Raw genomic sequence first — 19734 nt, 5'->3', positions numbered from 1 at the left:
AAATTTGTATAGAACCTCTGGTGGGCATCCAGTCTCCTCAGCAACTTGGTCCGCATACAACTTCAGTCTTTTTGTGCTTGAAGGCGATAGCGGCTGCGTCAGGTCACCGTAGCCATCATCGGAGTCTGCTCTCCGGCGGCGCACCCCAGTCATGATAGGCTCTTCGAGAGATACTTCAGATGGAGTCCGCAAAACGACACTACCACCAGACCTGTCAACGGCAGTGTAAGAGGCCGAGCGGTTGCTCCCTAGTTGAGTTGACAGGATTGTTCCCAGCGGCAAACGTGCTCGCTGGATGCTGTTGGTGGTCCCACCTGTAGGAGGCCTAGACACACCACGGCTGTGAGGTCGTTGAATGGATGCTGAACGACTCCTGCCTCGAGGCCCCCCAGCAGCACCTGGTGTTAACAGACCGCTTGTTGAACCCGCCGTTCTTGGCTGTGAGCTTCCTGCCCTATTAGAATTTCCAGAGCGCACGGGGAACCGTTGAAGCAACATCCTCGCAGGGAGTTCAGGTGTTGTGGTGGGAGAAAGACGAAGTGCCACCACGCGCGTGGCACTTTCTGTGGAGGAGCAGGCTTGTTCGGCTGCACGCAAATTCCACAATCGAGTATTGAATGCAATGAAAGCAGAGGGAATGATGAATTTGAAAGAGGATTGTTTGCTAACGGAAAGTGTATCTGATGAAACTGGCTGGGGCGATATGTACATATATTCGCCGGTAATGGTACAGTATTTGTGTGGGTAATGGTGGGTAATGGTACAATGCGACTTGGATGTACAATCAACACATCGATCCTCCTGGATCATCCTGCGTGATTTCTCCTGCCGCCCGATAAAGTTCTGCATACCACTGGCAGCAGGGGGGGGGGGTAGTTTGAAGGCCTCGGTCCTCCTGCGTGGATTGTCAGTAGAGTTGATGGTGTCATCTGCAGGGTAAGGGACCTTACAAAGATCTTCGTGCCTCCACAGAGTACTGCTGTTGAAGGAGGGAGGGGGTAGGTCGAAGATTTCGATCCTCCTGCAAGGATTTTCAGAAGGAGGGAGGGGGTAGTTCGAAGATTTTGATCCTCCTGCGAGGATTTTCAGAGTTAGTTGATGGCTTTATCTACAGGGTAAGGGACCTTTGAGCTGATATTCATACTGGATGCATGAACGTCTTACCTGACTTTCTTGTTGAAAAATTGCTCGCAAGTTTCACGCATCTTTACAAGAACTATGGATGACAGCTCCTCGGGAGACTAGAGGAGGAAGATCTGCATACCTCCACGGAGAGACATCCAAGTTCACGTTCTCTGAGAATACGTAGAATGTTCCGCAAAATGCTGTGGGTATGGTATCTGCGCTTGAGCCTGCATCTGTGTGTGTGCATGGGCCTGGGCTTGTGACTGTGCATGAGCTTGAACAGCCTGCTGCATCGTACCCGCCTGCAGTCTGGCATGTGTAGGTATCGGCTGGAGTGAATAACGTGATTGGTGTGTAGGAGCAAGTTGATAACCTTGCGGCGCGTCTTGCATGACGTGGACACTGGGGGTGGTGCGGGGATGGTGTGTCGTTACTGGAGGTTGTGAACCGGCATGGAATGGGGCTGCGTGGGTAGAATGTGTCAGGGACATGCCCATGTCTTGCGGTCTTTGATGGCCACCATGAGGATATGGATACGAGGGTAATGCTGGCAAAGGAGGATGGCGTGAGGTCTGCGGAGGTCCCATTTGCAGCGGCAGAGGGTAATGCAAAGTTTGCAGGGGGGACGGCATGAATTGGTGGGATGGGACCATCAGACTTTGCTGGGCAGATGAAGTCGTCTGTCTGGAGGGCCCAGCAATAGCCTGCTCGACATTTGACGATACTGTCTTCTTTCTCCCTCGTGTGCTCGCACCACCTGCTTTCCCTCTCGACTTGGTGGCTGGCCTTGATTTTGCGGGAGCTCGATCGAAAGCAGCAGCTGGTGCCGGTGTGTCTTGAGCACCTTCCACCACAGCATTAGCTTCTTGACTTGGAGGGACCTCACCAGCTTTTTTTGCTGCTTTCTTGTCCTTCATCTGCCTCACAGCCAGTGTCCGAGCCTCAGCTGGATTGATGACTCTCAACGGGGTCTCGCGAAGCGTCTCTGGGATGACCATTTGGATGTAATCGCAGTTGTGAATCGAGTAGGCGTTCAGGAAATAGTGTGGAGTTGATTGATGCTGAACGACAGCTTTCGTTCGAGCGGTTTCGATTCGTTCTTGATGTATGGGCTGCTGACGCATGTCTGCGCACTTCGAATCAATGCAGTTGTGTTGAATATTGACGGCGCATATAATGTCCTGCGAGGCAACACTTCTGAATAAGCCCGCCTATGAAAATACACCACTCACTGCTGGCGTCAAAACTATCTCCTCGTCCGTAAGGTTCAGACAGGGTAAAAATAGCAAAGGATGTAATGTAGGTCCGATTGTAAAAAGTTGTAACACAACGTGTTCCACGGTTTTCCTGGTGCCGGGCGAAATGAGAATTTCACGGACACATCCAATAGACATCTGGGAATGTATCGTTAACGATTGATCATGAACAGGCCATTTAATACCACTCACCTTTCCATCTGTCGATCCTCGGAAGATGACATGACGGTTGACACCAACTTGTTCTCCCGTACTCGTCACGAGGGATTTTCCATGATAGTAAGAAGCACCGGATTGAGCAGCTCCGAGGATCTTTGCACAGTGAGTATCCCTCCACGGTACTGCATCTGTTCTTTGTGCTTTCCCGTTTTCGCCCATGGTAGTTTTGGAATTTCCCGTGCCTATGAATTTGTTAGTGACAAAATGTTAGCGCAACGTACTACCGAACTCACCAGGCACTAGGGGGTCGCGCAAGATACTTGATAGGCCGAGAAGGTGAGCTTGTTCAGGGTGCTCGCTGAGATAATGTATAACCTGCTCCCCTCCGCGAATCCACTTTTTCGTATTGGAATGATACCAAAATCCGCCAGTCGCAACGTGTTTGACGATGTCCTGGTAGGCAAACAGTCGACATGTATCTCGGCTAGGCGCGCGTCGATTGCTGTGAATGCACGATAACCGGAAAACGTGATTGAAAGATTCGTATCTCTCAGTCGAGAATATGATCGCGGGTCCGAAGCGTCGTATGTATGCTGGTAAGTGAACCAAAAAATGGAATTTTGGCTTGCTGATGAGAATGCTCGGAGCACACTGAGCCGTAACGTTGAGAAAATCCTCGATCGTTCGGGACAATTTTGCCTGTCCAAAAAGATCAGTCGATGGGGCCTTTGAAGCACTTCGGTGCGAACTGACGAGATATGCTTCAGTGTCCAGTATTGATGTGTGCCACACGAGCGCAACAAGTTCCCCGATTACGGTCCATGCGTTGACAACCGTCCGAGGAACGAGATCATGGACCAAGAAGGGCATTACCTGAGCCAGACTCTTAAAGTGTTTTCCAATAAGACTTCCCTTGTAGTGACAGATATATTGGGCATTAAGGGAGGGCGCGTTCAACCCGTCCCTGTCAACAGACTCAAGTCGGCTCTGAAAAAGGTGGAGTAACTTTGCTTTCTCAAGGAGAAAGACGGTCTGACCCCAAAAATATTTGACGACACCCAGCAGTACCGTGTGGAGGATCTCCGTTGGTGTATCTAAGTGCATACTGATTCCTAAGGTACAAATGTGTGAGTACAGCGTCAATAATAATGATCGAACATACCATTCATCCCCAGCAATGGATTGATGACATCAGGTAACGTTGCACCTCGTAGCTGATCCTCAAACTCTTTTTCGAGTGCCACGGTAACATCACGTTCAGACATCGCTTGAACGCCTGGCTCGCGTTTACGAAGTTTCTTACCGAGCTCGACAAGCGATTCCAGGATTGATGCTGAAGCGCTATCGCGAACACCCGTGGAAGACATTGCATTCTGTACTTTGGTCGTGGCACCTGGTTTCATGGCGGCGTCAAACTGGTGCTGAATGTCTTTGGTAGTCTTTTCGGGTGTCCGTAAATTTCCCAACTGCAAATAGAAGATCAGTTTCATTGAAAGATACTGAGATGAGTTCGTACCGTAAAGATACTATTGTAGCCTTCGTCGGACGCCTTGAATTCCTTTGTGCCGCCGACATCGCACGTTCGGCAAAAATAATTACAATTGAGGCCCGCATGACTGCATTCTTCGGCTTGCATTGGGTTATCACCTGCAATAAATAACCCATACGGGATTAGCATCACCTCCTCGCCATCCTTGCAATCCCAAGCAACAATACCGGACTGCGCTGCTTTGCTACGAACACTCAAAAATCATAAACAATAGCCAGAAAAGCAACGTACCATAGTGAGTCTTTCATAGCTCACATAAGTTCCATTGGCGCGGCGTGGGGAGAGGATGTAACGAATCGGACGAAAAACTCCTTCTCAAGCATTTCCCGTGGAAGGTTTGCATTGGACATATACACCGCATGGTGCTTGTTCCACTGCTTCGAAATATTTCCCGATACGTCGTCCATGAAAATTATCAATGGCACTGTATACACCATTCGGCCTTGTGCCTTCTCGCGCAATGCGTTTGGTGCAAGTGAGGCGTACTTGGCAGAAGAGGGTGTGAGACCAACATCTAGCTCACCCGTTGATGCGATGTCTTCATACGAGCGCACAAACATTGACGTCGGTAATATTTCCTGTTCGTCGTTCACAATAAATCCGTCCTATTGAATTGTTAAAGTATATACATACAATGTCAAATGCTACGTACATCCGTTCGTTGAATGGCCCTACCGAGCGCATACAAGACTTTGGTATCGGATTTCTCGCCACGTTCGATGGAGTCGTTGACAGATGAAGAGCCAAGGAAAAATCGCTCTGGGACAAAATAGTCCCCCGAACACTCCTGCAATATCTCGTCTACAAAAAACACCTTCCCGTCGACACGGGCTGCTGGAGGAGACGGAAGGTCCAGTAGCATTTTCCTCCCGTTGAAGATTTGGGACATTCCATTCCCGCCATCTTCCGGGTAGTCGTGCATAGCAAACCTTGTGAGTGGGTTGCCGTAGTCCTAAAGTATACCATTAGTGTAATTCCAACTCGAAGAAACAATGAACATACCTTGGCGATTGCGTTCGCAATATTATTGATATAAAATATGTTACCAGACCGAGCGCTGACCTTCTCCGTTGGTTGGCCGACAGTATCTTCAACAAATGCCTGAGACTTCTTGATAGCATAGAGTGAAGGAACGTCGCGTGCGCCGAGCTCCTTAGCCCAGTTGAGCACTGCCTTCTTCTGGGCATCAGAAAAGGGGAGCCGGGGGGAGCTGAACAGAAGCGCCGTTATAAAATCCTTCAGAGGGTATAAGCATCCATCATGCGACTAATGTGACGAGCACTCACCGCTTTTGAGGCCCATGGGTATGTGGGAGTATCTGGAGAAAGAGTGATGCGGGCAGCCCTCTCCGCTGGAGGGTCAGAGTCTACAAATGCGAACATAAATGCAATTAGGTACAAAAGCAGTGGAGAAAATGATTTGCGTACCTGGAATATCTATGCCAAAGTCAGGCTCGCTGTAATCAACTAACTCATGCTCCTCATCAACCGGGGCAAGTGGTGTTGAGAAAGGAATGTGTCCATTGGCGAGAGTTTCTTGAAGTTCGGCAAATAGGTCGGTAACACCTTCGCTAAATTCAAGCATCCGACTTCCAGTGATGTCGTCCAAGAACTCGGATAATGGGATCTCCGAGTCCATCTCCATGGGAAAGTCGTCGGCATCCGTAAAACCAGGTGCGAACGATGTAGACTCCCTATGCATCGTGGTGGAGAGATTGCGCTTTTGGAGACTCTTCCTGATGTGCTCAGCCTTGAAAATAGGTCGCAATGCTGCCGCCGGGACACTCATGGCTCTGTCAACATGACGCATGTGCAACTCTGACTCCATGTGCTTAGCGGCAAACCGGAGCTCCATTGATCGATAGGCCCCAAACTTCCTTGGGCATGTGGTGCAGAGGATGCGGGCGTGCGAGTCATCACAGAATTTTAGTACTGTGTTAGTTAGTAGGAATTTCAGTAGATGACGCAATATAAAACTTACTTGTGCCATCGATGAGATCGTGCTTCATGGATTCTGAGTCGAGTTTTTGAATATTGATCGATGGAGTCAGACGTGCAAAGAGTCTGGTGAGTCACGTGGCACGCAATTGTGAATTCATCCCAAGTCCAAAGTCTCACGTTATCGATGCTATTCTTGTCAAGCTCAACCAAATTCAAAAATGACTGGCGTGCTCACTCACTGCTCAACTGTCTATCCCGAGGTCCAATGCCAGGAAGCAAACGACGTTACACTCCAACCGCTGCTTCTCAGGATCGGGTTTTCTGGTAGACTGCCAAGGCATCTTATCGAGCAGAACATAGTGAGTATGAGCTGCTCAATTGACAGGAATTACTTACCTTATTCGCCCATAGCCTATCGAAATAACTGTATCTATTGCTGAAGAATATGGGTCCTTTGCGATGCCGGTTGTACGAACCATGTCCTTGAATCTGTGGCGCTCTAATTCTGGAAGTCTGTCGTACGCAGATGATGTGAGCGCATTTTCTCTCCTGACTTTAGGAAACTTACATTCTGGCCAAGGCTTTTAAACCATCTGAACCATCTGACGAATTTATCCCCCCTGCCGACGTTCCCATCCCGTTCCTCCCCCTTCCATTGGGGTTCGACTACACTAAGCGATCTGATTGGGCGACGCTATCCAAACAAATCGAGGGGTGGCTCGCAGAGCTCGACACGGAGTTGCCGCAGTGGATGTGGGGGCGTGATACGTTTTGGTTGACATTCGTTGCTGCGTTCCCCTCCTTCCCAAGAGGTACCTGGCCCAAGTGGGATTCGCGCATTCCATTGGAAGGCGCATTTATTGAGCAGTGGCTCGAAGCTTCGAGTAGCAGTGCCAGGTTTGACGAGGAGATTTTCGAGATAGTGGGAGATGCTCAAGAGGATGTTCAAGACCTGTGTGAGATTTGGGGCGCGTTTTGCAGGGATGTGGCGCTCTTCTTTCCATATCCCCTCATTGCTACTACTGACTGACTTTGTTACAATACCGCATGAGATTTTTTGTTCGATAGCACATAAGTACATACCTCACTTTATGGTTGTACCTGCGCTGCTGTACTATTACTATGCCAATTATATTGTGTTTGAAGGTTCAAACAGCTGCAAGGAGGGAGGACTTGAGTAACCATCCATCGGAAATGTTGCTGTGTCATTATAGGTGTTCGCAGTGCCATCGCAGGGGGAATATCTGGCAGACATCTGTAAGATATCTGGCAGACATCTACGTGATATCCCACGCCAGACCCAGGCCAAATGACTCATTCTGATCCCCCTCATACATTCACTACACTGCCTCTGTACCGGATATAATCTATACATACACAACCTATTACTATCTTTGTGGGAGATCGGGAAAAATTCCCCGATAAACCCCAGATTTCTACCCTTTATTCAATAAATTTATGATTTATCTAATAAAGCCCCACAAGAACTGCGGTCTGGCTGGTTGTCAGGACCACAAAATGGTTTTCTCGCTATATCGGTTTTGCCCGAAGTGGCAGTTAGTAGTGTAACTTAGGGGCTGGCCGAAGTGAGGACAAACAGAACGAGACTTTGAGAAGCGTGCGATAAGCAGTCGGTTGTGACCAATATACCAAAAAGCCGCTTCGCCATCTTCTTATGAAGATTTGAATTATACAAGTGACAGTCAACCCAGTATCCTATTACAATCATTACTTACGCTCTCAAGCAGACAAGACAAGACAGATCAAAAGCCAACTAGTCATTCTTGGGGCTTTCCCGCAGCGATGGCGGGCGAGCTAACGAAAGTTCCAACTTCGATGCCATCTTCATGATATCTTCTTCGAGCTCAGCTATCTTCGTGCGCCTATAATAAAAAATAAGTCAGCTTAGACACCGCCAGTCCAACTTGGAATGCATACTCTTGGTTCGACTGCTCTCCGAACTGGAAAGCCTGCGACAACCCCAGTCCACTTTCATTCAGATACTTCTTACGCTCTGCCTCCTTGGCAACCATGTCATTCAAGCTGGGCAACACCCGGTCATACTCGCGTTTGAGCTATAGAATAATCAGCTTCAATTCCAAGCCCATGGTGATAGATGATTACCAGCGATGTCCGCGCGGCAAGCGAGTGCTCGTCGTACCTGCCCGCCCCAGCAATCTCTGCCTTCATCCTTCGTAATTCCTCAAACCATTTTGTCTCATATTCACTGAGCTTCGGTGATGCTTGCTGCATAAGTGTCTGCAGCCTGTGGTCCAACCTTGATGCCAGCGCCCTATATGCTTCCCGTATTCTTTCGAGTCGTTCTTGGACTTCGCTATACCGCGAGCCGCGCAGCTGCTCGATGAGATCGAGCATCACACCACACTTCTCCCGCTGTCGCTCAAATTCCTTCGCCTGCAGTTCGGCTCGTACTTCAGTGGCCTTGTATGCGAGGATGATTTCGCGGATCTGTGATGTGAAGCCTTCAATCGTTGAACCCAGATATCGTAATGTTTCAGGGGTGAGCATGAATTCTGTTTTAGTGTTTTGGGTTCCAATTGCAATGCGAGGATTACTAGGCAATCCGCAGGGACGCGAAAGCACTGGAGGTGGCACGAAGGGCTCCGTCCCTAAAAGCGAGATGTATGCCAGTGGACCTTCAATAGGCGCAAGCAAGTCCTCAGTGTTGGAAGTCTTTTTTTTATCAGGTAGATCAGGAGCTGTCCGAGAGAGAGAAAGATCGGTGCGAAGGTTGAGCGGGAAGGATGCGAAGCGGAAGACGGAAGTGAGGATTAGTATACTGTATGAGAGATAGACGTCGTTCGGCACGGATACAGCAATGATCGGATTTGAGCACCTTTTGACTTGTGAATAGTCAAGATCGTGGAAATTTATCTATTTCCATACCTTCGGTTCACTGAATAGGTATTCAGCAAGGGCATGACATGTGTGCCTGCTGACTTTTGCAACGCTTGCTTCAATGCAACGCCGTCGTCGTCGTCTGCGCGGAGTCCATTGGAGAGACATTGCAGCAGGTCTCCAAAATCAAGGACATGAACGCCAAAAGCATGATAGACGTATACAGTATCGTCATGTATCGGATCCATCAGTAAGACGGGGTGGTTTGCTTGGAGGAGGTCGAGGATGGGTGTGCCTGATGACAAAGGTGGCGTCTGTTTCAGCATCGAAATCAAGCCCAAGTCTATGCACTCGTAGACTGCTAGCATGGGCAGGTCCTGAGATATATCCTGGAGTCGCATGCATGAGCAGTGATGTTACAAAGAAACCCGATAGCAAACCTGTTTGCTCTCCCACCGCGCCTCGACTTTCTCTACGTCTAAGCAAACGTCAATTTTACCGTCTTGATATGTGACGATGACAATTCCAAGACGTTCAGTCTCGCCTGCGTCGTCTTCATCGTCATCACGAATGAAGGCAAGATACGCGATGTCCGTTGCATCACCGCCTTCGCTATCTTCTAATGAACGAGGCGAAGGTTGGAGGAGGAAAGGCCCCTGACGCATTGGTTGGTTTTTTATGGTCGTGGGAGGGTGCATAGAAAATGAGCGAGAGATGGCCGGGTACACAGTCCCCGGTGGAAGTTGCCTCAGCAACGCTGTGACAAATTTCCGTTGGTAGTCGTAGAGCGTCGAAAGGGCTGACGTCCCGCTAGATGTCCCCTGAGATAAGAACTCCTGCTTGGCGGAGATGAAACATTCCAGTGCATGCACGTAAGACGATGGCACAGATCTTAGAATCTATTAAGAAGCCGCGTTACATGTGAGATAGTTAAAACTCACGCGTTTTTGGGCATATAAGGGCATATAGAATAAATGTCTCCTGACCTCATGATGGCGTAGACGGTGAGTGGGCCCCAATCTGCTTTACCCTTTCCTAGAGTAAATGATGCAACCTCGTGCTCGGCAGGGTCTTCCGCCAGGTATGACTTCGAGTTCTTCTTCTCGGGAACAAAGGACAGCACTTGTTGGGGTTCCTCAGTATCAACCGAAATGTCATACTCTCTGAAAAGGGTAAGTGAACAGGCTAAACCCACGATTGTGAACCCAACCTTAGTTTCCCGTCGACGGTCATGACCATGAGTGTGGATCCTGCTTCGCCCCAGGGATGCCATTCAATCTTGGCTATGGGAGCAGCCGGATGCGAATTATGGTAGAAAGATCCTACTTGGATTGACCTTTGCAAACAGATTAGATGTTACCCTTTGTACCAAAATCTCTCGCTCACTTGCAATCCACAGAAGAGGATACAAGCTTGGAATACCCAGCACGAGGGAGGACCACAACTGCAACTTGGTATGCTCCTGCCACAGCTATAAGCTTGCCACTCGGATTCAGGGCGAGTTGGTGGATCCCGAATTGCATATTCGGGGTGTTCAAGACCTTCTCTGGCGGTGAGCCATGATGAGAATTGCGTGTCGGAATTGGCACGTACCTTGAACAACCTGTTCGTACTCCTTCCAAGTTTGGAGTCCGAAAGAGAAGTTATCCTCAGTTCGCTCCCAGCAGCTACAATGAGTTCAGAGTCCTTCAGGACCATAACCTGACGACGTCCTGAAAGGGGGAGGCCATCCTCCAGAGGCCCCTCAAACATAGATTTCCTCAGGGTGTTCGTAGAAAGTTCCAGCGACTCCTCTGACTGTCCTGTAGGCTCTCCAAAGCCTTTTGGAAGTGTAAATATTGGATGACCTTCGAGGATTGCGTTCCATTCATCTTGGGTCATACTGTCGCGTCGGTGGTGGAGGAGGGAATGAAGTCGAACCAGCTCAGAAACGCGCCTGACCCGGTTCAGTTGTGATTTCCCACGGGCTGACGCGCTCAAGCTTGCGCGTACCAAGGACAGCTCACTTGCATACTTACTATCATGACTTCCATCGGCACGGGCTATGATCTTTCAGCTAGCACATACTCACCAGATGGTCGTATATTCCAGGTAAAATCATTGAAACTCCTTGGAATGGGCGATGTTCTCAATCTTATCATCCCAGGTCGAATACGCCAACAAGGCAGTCGAGAACTCAGGGTATATGAGCCTTCTTTCAGTACTTAACTTGTCGTTAATGATCTCTACCATTAAATCAGCACTGTGATTGGGCTACGCGTCAAAGACGGTGTTATCCTTGCAGTGGAGAAGCTCATACACTCCAAGCTCCTTGTACCAGGAGCTAACCGACGCATTCAAACAATAGACAGACATATAGGCATGGTAAGTGTCCTGCCACATTTCTGAATGGACTCATGTACGATCTCCACCCTAGGCATCCGCCGGCCTTCTCGCCGATGGCAGGAAAATATCACAGCTGGCTCGCGACTCGGGGGCCCAGACTCGAAAACAGTGGAGAGAGCCTCTCACTGTGAAGGTGATCACGTTTCGCCAGAACAGTAGTGCATTACACTCATCCAATTTCACCAGGCCCTGTCAGATCGCGTAAGTTGGAATGCCCAAGCCTACACGTTGTACTCGTCCGTCCGCCCGTTCGGTGTCAGCACGATCTTTGGTGGCGTGGACAAGAGTGGCCCTTCACTTTATATCGTCGAGCCTAGCGGTGTCTGCCTAGTGAGCATATTGCGACTCAAATCATCCACATACTGATAATGTATTAGGGATATCATGGTGCGGCAGTCGGCAAAGGCCGTCAGCTGGCCAAAACTGAACTGGAGAAGCTTAACCTATCAGAACTGTCGATGCGTGAAGCCGTGATGGAGGCTGCAAGAATGTACGCTGCCTGTCACCTGAGTTTGTATTTCTCACCAAAATACTTGCACCGCAGAATATACCTCGTCCATGACGATAACAAAGAGAAGGAATTTGAGCTAGAAATGACTTGGGTTGGTGCTGAATCGAACGACCTTCATTTGCCTGTACCGGCCAACCTCCTCGAGGAGGCAAAGAGCATGGCAAAGGCGGCATTAGAAACCTTCGAGTAATTCGGACAATAGCACGCTTGATATCATTTTCCCTCAGCTTGCCCGGAATTTTTGTGTGAAGGAGCCAAACATTAAGTGGTGTTTACACAATCTGCTCTAGCTCACGAGCGTACGCCAGGTTTGCTGCAATGAGCTTCTGCGTTGGAATCTCTACTTGTTCATCATTCTTCTTTGCAAATGTTATCATGCCAGCCGTCAAATCTACTTGCCAACCGCGCTGTAGACGAGATCAGCAAGGGAGTGTTCCAGGAACATAAAGTGCCTACCTGTTGGGCGAACTTCAATAACCCAGACTGCGAGGTAAAGAATAGCAGAGTTGCAGCGTCTTTCAAAGGGAGGCTCTCGTACGCCGACTCCTCGCAGCTAGCAATCTCATTCCTGGCAACAACATTAAGCGACATTCATCGGACCAGCTGAAATTAGCTCACCGAATGGTGCCCATAAGACTGTTAACGAAGAATTTATACTCTTCTGCCGGCGCTTCCTCACGGGCATTCCACACCTTGCTGTAGCTCCCCTCCATGAGCCAGCGCTCGAGATTCACCGGATGTCTGATGTATGGGTTTGTGTTGATCTCGTCAGCAGGAAGGGGAAGCGACTCGAGGGTGGTGTGGAAGTCAGCGATACGGTTTTGTGTGAGCAAACGAATGAGGTTCAGTCCCCGGACTGCAAATTCGCGCTTCGATGGAGGGAGGCTTGATCTGATTCCTGTAAGGAAAGGCGGATCAGGGTAGGAGGCTTATACATACCTGTAATCCGTGTAGAAAGTATGCAGCTGGGAGAAATATCTATCGAATGAAGGGACGTCTTCCGCTCTTATACTCCAGAAGACGCCGATTTCGAGGATGTCACCTATCCTACTGTCAACGCATAGCATGTCACAAATCGTACTGACGTACGAGCAACGACTAAGTCGTGAATATTTGCTTCTCCTTGGGGGATCAATAGACCTGCTTCTATCAAGCCAACCTGGCATGAAGTCAGTCACGCACAAAGCCTTTGGATCATCTTAGACGAACCTTTAACTGAGCCAGCAGCGTCCCGCATTTCTTCAGATCTGACGGTCTTGCATCAAATGAACGCTGTAGATCATTGTATAATGTAGCCAGTTTGTGTGTAGCCATAGTGAATGGAAATTGCGGACAAGTAAGTAAGTAAAGAACACGCGTCGAGACGCGTCAGCGCTACACTTCATAGTACTCAGCCACAACTCAAGATCCCCTTGATATCAAACACAACGACGACGACAGCAGCATGGATCGCATCGACATGAACAGGCTCAAGAGCGGAGAGGTCAACCTCGGGGTATGATCATTTAGACGATTACTATCCTACGCAAGTATCATTAATGCACACCGCAGACCTCCATCATGGCCGTCCAGTTTGACAAGGGCGTCGTCATCGGCGCCGACAGTCGTACGACGACTGGAAGCTACATTGTGCGCACTCTTACTCACCCGCCCGCTGTTCATCTCCTCATATTTACATACTCCAGGCTAACCGTGTAACAGACAAGCTCACGCATGTCCACGATCGGATATACTGCTGTCGCTCAGGATCTGCAGCTGACACGCAAGCAGTCGCTGATATGGTACATAGCTACCTGCAACTGTATACGTATGTTCTTTTATCAGCCTTACTTTGCTTGTGCTAAGCACAACTAGACAATTGCATGGCTCCTTCCCTCCAGTTTCGTCAGCTGCGGGCATGTTTCAGGATATTTGCTACGATAACAAGGATGCTCTTAGCGCGGGTATCATCGTTGCTGGATGGGATAAAGAGGTCGGTCCTAGTGTATATAACATTCCTCTAGGTGGAGGCCTCTTCCGTCAACCATGGGCCATTGGAGGTGCGTCCATCTTAATTTTCGGCGTGGTATAATTTACATCTGTTTGCAGGCTCTGGCTCAACATATGTGTACGGTTATTGCGATGCCACATACCAGGAAGGATGGGGACGGGATGAAACCGTCAACTTCGTGAAAAACAGTGCGTGCTTGGGCACCCTTCACCTTTCTGCCCTTAAATCTCATTGTTTCGCACAGCCCTTGCACTTGCGATGGCAAGAGACGGCTCATCAGGAGGTGTCATCCGCATGTGTGTGATCACAGAGGATGGCGTCGAGCGTCTCTTTGTTCCCGGCGACAAGCTCCCTAAGTTCTGGGAAGGTCGTGAGGTACTGTCAGCGCCGGTGAAGAAGAGCCTGGAGCCGGTGGCAATGGCTGTCGAGTAGATATGTAGACTTATGCAAAATCGCATCATATTTTTCTTGCAAATGGGCACCCTGATTAATATTGCTCGTGGGCTGGGTATTACATGACACTCCATGTAGCTGCTTAGTACATCCGCTTGGCCCAGTCTATCCTCCACTCTGCATCAATTTCCCAGTGACTCGTCTCACCAGCGCAAGCGTAAGCTTGCCCCTCCCACATACGCAATCTCCAGAGAGCTATTGCCAAAGGGACAACATCCGCACGTTTGGCAGTACGCTGATTCGAACACAATAGGAATGCATGACTTCCCTTGGCATCACCTCGAGCTCGTGGAGACGTTTCATGCTCAAAAGAACCGGAGGTCGGAAGTGCGCGCAACCGCGCCATACGCTCCACCTCAAGTAGTTTGCAGAGTGCTTTATGTAGTGCTGCTCGTTGTGGTCGGGCAGGAAACAAGGAGAGACCGTGGTAGAGAGGGGCTTGCGCATTTGGGAGAAGTGGACAACTTGAATCGTCCGTGACTGGATGGAGAACGGAGAGGGGAGGAAGAGGCCGCGATGAGTTTTCCAAGTTGCTAGTATCGTTTTTGACGATATCAGCGATGTCTAACTGTGCGGTGGGTTGTGGCTTCTCCTTTGTTTCTGGGTTCCGGTTGACTGGGGGTACTACCATCAGAGCGACTGCATCCTTGTGAAGGATCGTGTTGGTTTGTTGAACTACGTTCCATTCGGAACGGGTGAGTCTTCGGAGCACCGTCGCTGCGGGATCATCTAAAGGGCTGGAAGCAAGTTTTTTAGTAAGGAGGTCAAGCTCCTGGAGAACTCGTAAACGGAGCTGGTAACCGATGCGCAATGGTAACAAAAGGGGAACTGTCAAGTTAGGGGATATTTTAGACAGCGGGACTAGCAAGAACTTAGTCGCGGCAAGAGTGGAGTTACAATTCGTCACGCACTTCTAGTTGTTGAGTATGAAATGGCATCTTTCCAGCACGTAATATAACATGCGGGCGTTGATCGACGAGGTTTGAATTTTGGATGCTCGACGCCATCTGGAATTAGTGTATGCTGTTCGCGTACGCCCTGAGAGGCTGGGAGCCGCACGGGTGCCAGACGAATGAGAAAGTCTAGGGGTGGGATGAAGGAGGTGAAACATGAGCCTAGGTATTCACGCACCACTGGGAAGCTTTTTACGCGTTATTTGACATTCTCGCAACGGCGAGGCGAGCATTCTGACTACATAAGAACGATTAACAGGCAGACCCCAGAAACGGTGCACCGAACACACGGTAAGGGCTGGACCACCAGTCGCGTTCCTCTTCTGTCATTTCCCGGGGGTGATCATGCTCCCCAGTATCTTGTAGGGGCTTCAGAAGACGGACCCTGGGTGGTAGTGACTTGTGTCTGTTATAAAGATGGCCTTCAGTGATCGGGTTCGCGTCGTCCAGCAAAATTGAGTGAGTTCTGCCGTTTGAAGTGAAAGAAGGCGTCTCTGGGATAAGCCTTTTCATAGAAATACGCTTTTTGTAGCGCGTATATCCATTGCTTGCCGGGTTGGGCTGCGGGGCGTCTTGCAATGTTTTGAGCAGACGTGGAAGTAAACGAGGCATGCACCGCGGTAAACTCCCCGCTTGAGGTCACTGTGGACAACTCTTTACACAACTGCGACCACGACAAAATGCTTATGCCTTTCATGGCCTAGCCATAGCAGGCTATACATACATAGTTCCGTCCTGCGCCCAATTTACTTGACAGGTATAGCATTGATAGCGGACCGTTATCATCACATGTCGCGTTTACATCCTATAAAGTCCCTGTGGTCTCGCTCGAGCATCAAGTCCGACGACTCCTCTTCTGCGACCATGACATCCCTGCTGAATGAGCCTGTCACGCTGGCTGTCATCGGCTGTGGTCAGAGGGGGACTGTATGTAGTCGTTCGTGTTCCGTCTCCCAGTTCACTGACACTTCTGCACAGACCTATGCCAAATATGCCCTTGATCACCCGCAGAAGTGCAAGGTAGTTGCTATTGCAGATCCGAGGCTAAAGACCCGCGATCTCTTTGCCCGCACTCACAAGCTCGACCGCACCCTCGTGTTTAATACATGGCAGGAACTCTTAAAGGCATCTGCTGAAACCATTCAAACCATCGGGAAGCGTCTAGCGGATGCTGTCATTGTTGCGGTGCAAGACCGCATGCATCGTGAGGTGGTATTGGCGTTCGCCGCCCAGGGATACCATATACTTTGCGAGAAACCCATGGCTACAAGCCTTCAAGACTGCCTTGAGATGGAGAAGGCAGTCAAAAACGCTGATATCATCTTCGGAATGGGTCACGGTGAGTGATAAGACTTGTTCTCTCACAAGCTTCAAATCTCACGCAAAGCAGTCTTGCGCTACTCCCCTTATAGCAAGGCCGTCACCGAAGTTGTCCGTTCAGGACACCTGGGCGACCTGATCAACGCCGTTCACGTTGAGCCAGTTGGTTATTTTCACTTTGCTCACTCTTATGTTCGTGGCAATTGGAAGAAAGAGTCTGAGAGTTCTTTTTCTCTCATGAGCAAGAGCTGCCAGTGAGTATTGTTCCACCGCGCACGAGATTTTTTAACTGATTGGACATGCAAGTGACATTGACATCCTGTGTCATTGGCTTTCCCCTGCAATTCCGACGCGAGTCTCTTCGTTCGGCTCTTTGCAGCATTTCCGCAATGAGAAGAAGCCTCCCGCAGCAGGCGCTGCAACTCGGTGTTTAGATTGTCCGGTGGAGCAAGATTGTCCATACAGTGCAAAGAAAAGTAGACCTGATATATCTTCGTTTTGTACAAACTGAGCGGAACCATGCAGTATACCTGGACCCTGTTTCTCGCGGAAATACTAACTGGCCTGCCAGCACTGTTGTTGATGGAATACCAGATATAGAGAATATCACCGATGCTCTGCGAAATGGACCTTACGGACAATGCGTATACGAAAGCGATAACGATGTCTGTGATCATCAGGTACACAGCGATGTTCCCTGAAAACTTAATGCAATCTTAACGCAATGTTTCCAGGTTGTAAATATCGAGTATTCCACAGGGGCCACTGTTTCATTCACGATGGTGGCATACACCTCCTTGATTTGCGATCGCCAGACACGTTTGCACTTCACACACGGCGAGATAGTTGGTGATATGTATAATTTTACTGTCACCGACTTCCGCACGGGGCGTAAGACGACACACTACCCGAAGAACGAAGGTGGTGGCCACGGAGGAGGAGATCTGGGTCTTATCAGTACTTTCGTCGAGGCCGTGCGCACAAACAATCAAGAGCTACTTGGGACTGATGTCTCCGAGATGCTCAAGAGTCATCTTACCGTTTTTGCTGCCGAGACAAGCAGGAGAGAAGGTAGAGTGGTTGATTGTGCGAAGTTTGAGAAAGCTATTAGATCAGAATTAAAAATGTAGGTGTACATTTCGGGAATGATATGCGAGTTACTACTGATCATTGCTACTTACATCACCCGCCTTCGAGCATGATCAGCTGGCGTAGTATGCTGTGCAGTCATTTAGGCCCTCTATCATATACTTAGTTGCGTATGATCTCACAGAAGCGTAGGTGTATATACATATAGCCTCTTGTCTTCGAAGCTGAAGGGCTGTGTCCCTCCCTACGCATCCATTATGCAACAGGGAGTTCTATATAAACCTTTAAGTGGGTTAATCTCGTGTTCTCAGGCTCATATAGTTTCGACCCTCCCTCGGAACACCTCCGCGTGCAGCCACCCTGCCCATTTCGTCAGTTTCCCTGGCCAGGGTCAGACAAAAAACTGACACTGACAATCATAGCTTCTCGGATCTGAAGTGCCTGAGGTGGCGTCGAATTCGAACCTTCCTGGCCCAAGATTACTCCCCTTATCAGTGATTATTGTAACTTACTCTTTTTTGGTATATAGGCGCCTTGGATCGTGGTAGTTCCGTACCGATGCCGTGTTACCAGCTCAACAGACGGTCTCGTAAGACGGTTTTGTGACGTACAATGGCTAGAACGAATCGACTTCTACATGATCTACAGCTAAGCCGCTTCGCTCGCCGTTGAGGAAGACAGTTATTCCTTCACCTAGGCCCAGAGGCCGAATTTCTGAGCGGTGATGCTTCGTGTTAATATGTGACTTGCAGTTGCGCCCATCAAAGCTATATGATTTCCCTAGAAACGGCCAACCGCGACTCACGAGATGGAAGTGCCTGGCATAGTGCGCAGCATAGACTTGGACAACTGAGGACACACAAGAATAACTGATCTGGGCAACCTACGCGCAGTTGTAAGCTGCGGTACCTGTTGCGTGCGCAGCTTTGCTGTCACGGTGTACGTCCGCCCGCTGCTGGGTTGATTCTACTTACTATTGGAATGCCAAGTGCTTGTCTCCCCCCCGCAGCCCGCTGTAGTGGGATTATTTCCTTTTCCACTTCACACACGTCTTCTACAGCCATAAATACCGACTATGAGGCCGCGACGTCTGTGCAACAATATTGCACCATCTTTGATTCATGTCTACAGACATCGGCTTTGGTGAACGATTTCTTTCTCTGCGCGATGGGCGTAACTTGGCGTACGCAGAAGCAGGAAATCTGCACAGCAAGACCATCGTTCTTTACTTGCATGGGTTTTTCACTGTCGGGGATGCGTCACAGACGTCTCCTGTGCTCCTGAGCAAGAATGTTCATTTCATCACGCCCACCCTGCCTGGATGGGGCAACACGTCACCTCCTACCCCGTCGACATTATACCACGACTGCCTCACAAGCGACATGACCACGCTATTGTCCCACCTGTATCCTGATTCAAACGGCAGTGACATCAAACTGTACATCGCAGGGGGCTCGTTCGGTACGGTGCCTGCGCAGATGCTGTATGGGGCACCGTATGACAAATTCCCATTCGGCCGCTGCATATCAGGCGTGCTGTTGTTGGGCGCAATGTCACCGTTTCGCTACCACAAAGATTACGCCAAGTACATGACGTGGGAGCACTATTTCGTGCCCGGCCCCGTCTCGTATTACATTCCATTCAATCTCCTCACTCATTTGGTGAAATCCGTGTTGGCGAGAAAAATGGCAACCATAGAAGGTGCAGAGGCAATGTTGCGGGAAATTCTTTTTGACAGGATGGATCAGGCGGAGCGGGAGGTGTTTGCGCGGTGGAGTGAGGAACACGGAAAGATACCGGAGGATACGGTGCGGAACATGGCAGAGAATGTCGTGAAGAGCATTTCCAAGTCTTGGGAGGGCTTTCTGCTCACGCCACCCCTTCTGCACTCGGATTGGGGTTTCCGGCCTGATGCTTTGGACGAGGAACACTCTCGTCCGCGTGTCCTGCTCACGGCGAGCAAGGACGATCACATGTCTCCGGTGGCCTATGCACACTATCTTGCTGCCAATTACAAGAATGCGCGGATCAAAGACGTTGATGGAGGCCATTTAAGTATTTTATACCACATGGACGAGGTATGGGCAGAATTTTTGGCTGACGAGCCATAGTTAAGTAATTGTAGTACAACAATGTTCACGAAGG

At 49.5% G+C, this 19734-nt stretch overlaps 9 protein-coding genes across 9 annotated transcripts; 5 read left to right on the top strand and 4 right to left on the bottom strand.

The window, feature by feature from the left end:
• Positions 1-1919: 1919 nt before the first annotated feature.
• EDB91DRAFT_1043935 (uncharacterized protein) lies at positions 1920-5673 on the bottom strand (the record flags this gene model as incomplete). Its single annotated transcript, XM_041313093.1, has 12 exons — positions 1920-2306; positions 2358-2519; positions 2574-2740; positions 2825-3239; positions 3294-3652; positions 3703-4006; positions 4057-4282; positions 4345-4694; positions 4742-5041; positions 5092-5325; positions 5376-5455; positions 5517-5673. Coding segments are annotated over 12 exons (3141 nt in total), but the record flags the coding sequence as incomplete, so codon positions are not given.
• Positions 5674-6247: 574 nt separating this feature from the next.
• On the top strand, positions 6248-7059 carry EDB91DRAFT_1242870 (uncharacterized protein; the record flags this gene model as incomplete). Its single annotated transcript, XM_041322232.1, has 3 exons — positions 6248-6388; positions 6441-6560; positions 6610-7059. 3 exons carry the CDS (start codon positions 6248-6250, stop codon positions 7057-7059), a joined length of 711 nt encoding a protein of 236 aa, XP_041183239.1.
• Positions 7060-7803: 744 nt separating this feature from the next.
• EDB91DRAFT_1234272 (uncharacterized protein) lies at positions 7804-10640 on the bottom strand (the record flags this gene model as incomplete). The annotated part of the gene is made up of 9 exons (XM_041321191.1): positions 7804-7912; positions 7968-8104; positions 8154-8886; positions 8937-9277; positions 9329-9779; positions 9830-10051; positions 10099-10224; positions 10275-10429; positions 10482-10640. 9 exons carry the CDS (start codon positions 10638-10640, stop codon positions 7804-7806), a joined length of 2433 nt encoding a protein of 810 aa, XP_041183238.1.
• Positions 10641-10790: 150 nt separating this feature from the next.
• On the top strand, positions 10791-12026 carry EDB91DRAFT_1100551 (proteasome subunit alpha type-3). Its single transcript, XM_041317192.1, has 7 exons — positions 10791-10979; positions 11035-11069; positions 11129-11252; positions 11305-11406; positions 11460-11603; positions 11651-11763; positions 11818-12026. The coding sequence occupies exons 1-7, from the start codon at positions 10911-10913 to the stop codon at positions 11972-11974; spliced, it is 744 nt and encodes a 247-aa protein (XP_041183237.1). The 5' UTR covers positions 10791-10910; the 3' UTR covers positions 11975-12026.
• Positions 12027-13131, bottom strand: EDB91DRAFT_1100549 (SAC3/GANP/Nin1/mts3/eIF-3 p25 family-domain-containing protein). Its single transcript, XM_041317191.1, has 6 exons — positions 12994-13131; positions 12874-12943; positions 12724-12826; positions 12403-12675; positions 12241-12352; positions 12027-12191 (listed from the first exon to the last, which is right to left on the bottom strand). The coding sequence occupies exons 1-6, from the start codon at positions 13096-13098 to the stop codon at positions 12057-12059; spliced, it is 798 nt and encodes a 265-aa protein (XP_041183236.1). The 5' UTR covers positions 13099-13131; the 3' UTR covers positions 12027-12056.
• A 112-nt stretch (positions 13132-13243) lies between these two features.
• Positions 13244-14206, top strand: EDB91DRAFT_1043535 (nucleophile aminohydrolase; the record flags this gene model as incomplete). Its single annotated transcript, XM_041313068.1, has 6 exons — positions 13244-13279; positions 13336-13413; positions 13470-13591; positions 13639-13823; positions 13873-13962; positions 14019-14206. 6 exons carry the CDS (start codon positions 13244-13246, stop codon positions 14204-14206), a joined length of 699 nt encoding a protein of 232 aa, XP_041183235.1.
• Positions 14207-14275: 69 nt separating this feature from the next.
• Positions 14276-15836, bottom strand: EDB91DRAFT_1215395 (uncharacterized protein). The gene is made up of 4 exons (XM_041320817.1): positions 15471-15836; positions 15359-15418; positions 15139-15309; positions 14276-15088 (listed from the first exon to the last, which is right to left on the bottom strand). Exons 1-4 carry the CDS (start codon positions 15790-15792, stop codon positions 14310-14312), a joined length of 1332 nt encoding a protein of 443 aa, XP_041183234.1. The 5' UTR covers positions 15793-15836; the 3' UTR covers positions 14276-14309.
• A 226-nt stretch (positions 15837-16062) lies between these two features.
• On the top strand, positions 16063-17738 carry EDB91DRAFT_1286835 (uncharacterized protein; the record flags this gene model as incomplete). The annotated part of the gene is made up of 6 exons (XM_041324807.1): positions 16063-16107; positions 16159-16519; positions 16568-16754; positions 16807-16976; positions 17026-17180; positions 17235-17738. Coding segments are annotated over 6 exons (1314 nt in total), but the record flags the coding sequence as incomplete, so codon positions are not given.
• A 972-nt stretch (positions 17739-18710) lies between these two features.
• On the top strand, positions 18711-19700 carry EDB91DRAFT_1043923 (Alpha/Beta hydrolase protein; the record flags this gene model as incomplete). Its single annotated transcript, XM_041313092.1, has 1 exon — positions 18711-19700. The coding sequence occupies one exon, from the start codon at positions 18711-18713 to the stop codon at positions 19698-19700; it is 990 nt and encodes a 329-aa protein (XP_041183232.1).
• Between the last annotated feature and the right edge of the window lie 34 nt (positions 19701-19734).

This window comes from Suillus paluster, assembly GCF_016628075.1.
Source record: "Suillus paluster strain FC165 chromosome Unknown EDB91scaffold_3, whole genome shotgun sequence".
In the NCBI taxonomy this organism is placed as follows: domain Eukaryota; kingdom Fungi; phylum Basidiomycota; class Agaricomycetes; order Boletales; family Suillaceae; genus Suillus; species Suillus paluster.
This window is presented reverse-complemented; position numbering and strand designations above follow the sequence as displayed.

Coding starts and splice junctions, on each gene's coding strand:
- EDB91DRAFT_1100551 (XM_041317192.1), top strand. CDS start 10,911: ATGACTTCCATCGGCACGGGCTATGATCTTTCAGCTAGCACATACTCA. Junction 11,253..11,304: donor TAGACAGACATATAGGCATG/GTAAGTGTCCTG, acceptor TCTCCACCCTAG/GCATCCGCCGGCCTTCTCGC. Junction 11,604..11,650: donor AGCCTAGCGGTGTCTGCCTA/GTGAGCATATTG, acceptor ATAATGTATTAG/GGATATCATGGTGCGGCAGT.
- EDB91DRAFT_1100549 (XM_041317191.1), bottom strand. CDS start 13,098: ATGGCTACACACAAACTGGCTACATTATACAATGATCTACAGCGTTCA. Junction 12,353..12,402: donor AGTCTTATGGGCACCATTCG/GTGAGCTAATTT, acceptor TGTTGTTGCCAG/GAATGAGATTGCTAGCTGCG. Junction 12,192..12,240: donor TATTGAAGTTCGCCCAACAG/GTAGGCACTTTA, acceptor TCTCGTCTACAG/CGCGGTTGGCAAGTAGATTT.
- EDB91DRAFT_1215395 (XM_041320817.1), bottom strand. CDS start 15,792: ATGCCTCGTTTACTTCCACGTCTGCTCAAAACATTGCAAGACGCCCCG. Junction 15,310..15,358: donor GCGTAAAAAGCTTCCCAGTG/GTGCGTGAATAC, acceptor TCCCACCCCTAG/ACTTTCTCATTCGTCTGGCA. Junction 15,089..15,138: donor TTCATACTCAACAACTAGAA/GTGCGTGACGAA, acceptor AGTTCTTGCTAG/TCCCGCTGTCTAAAATATCC.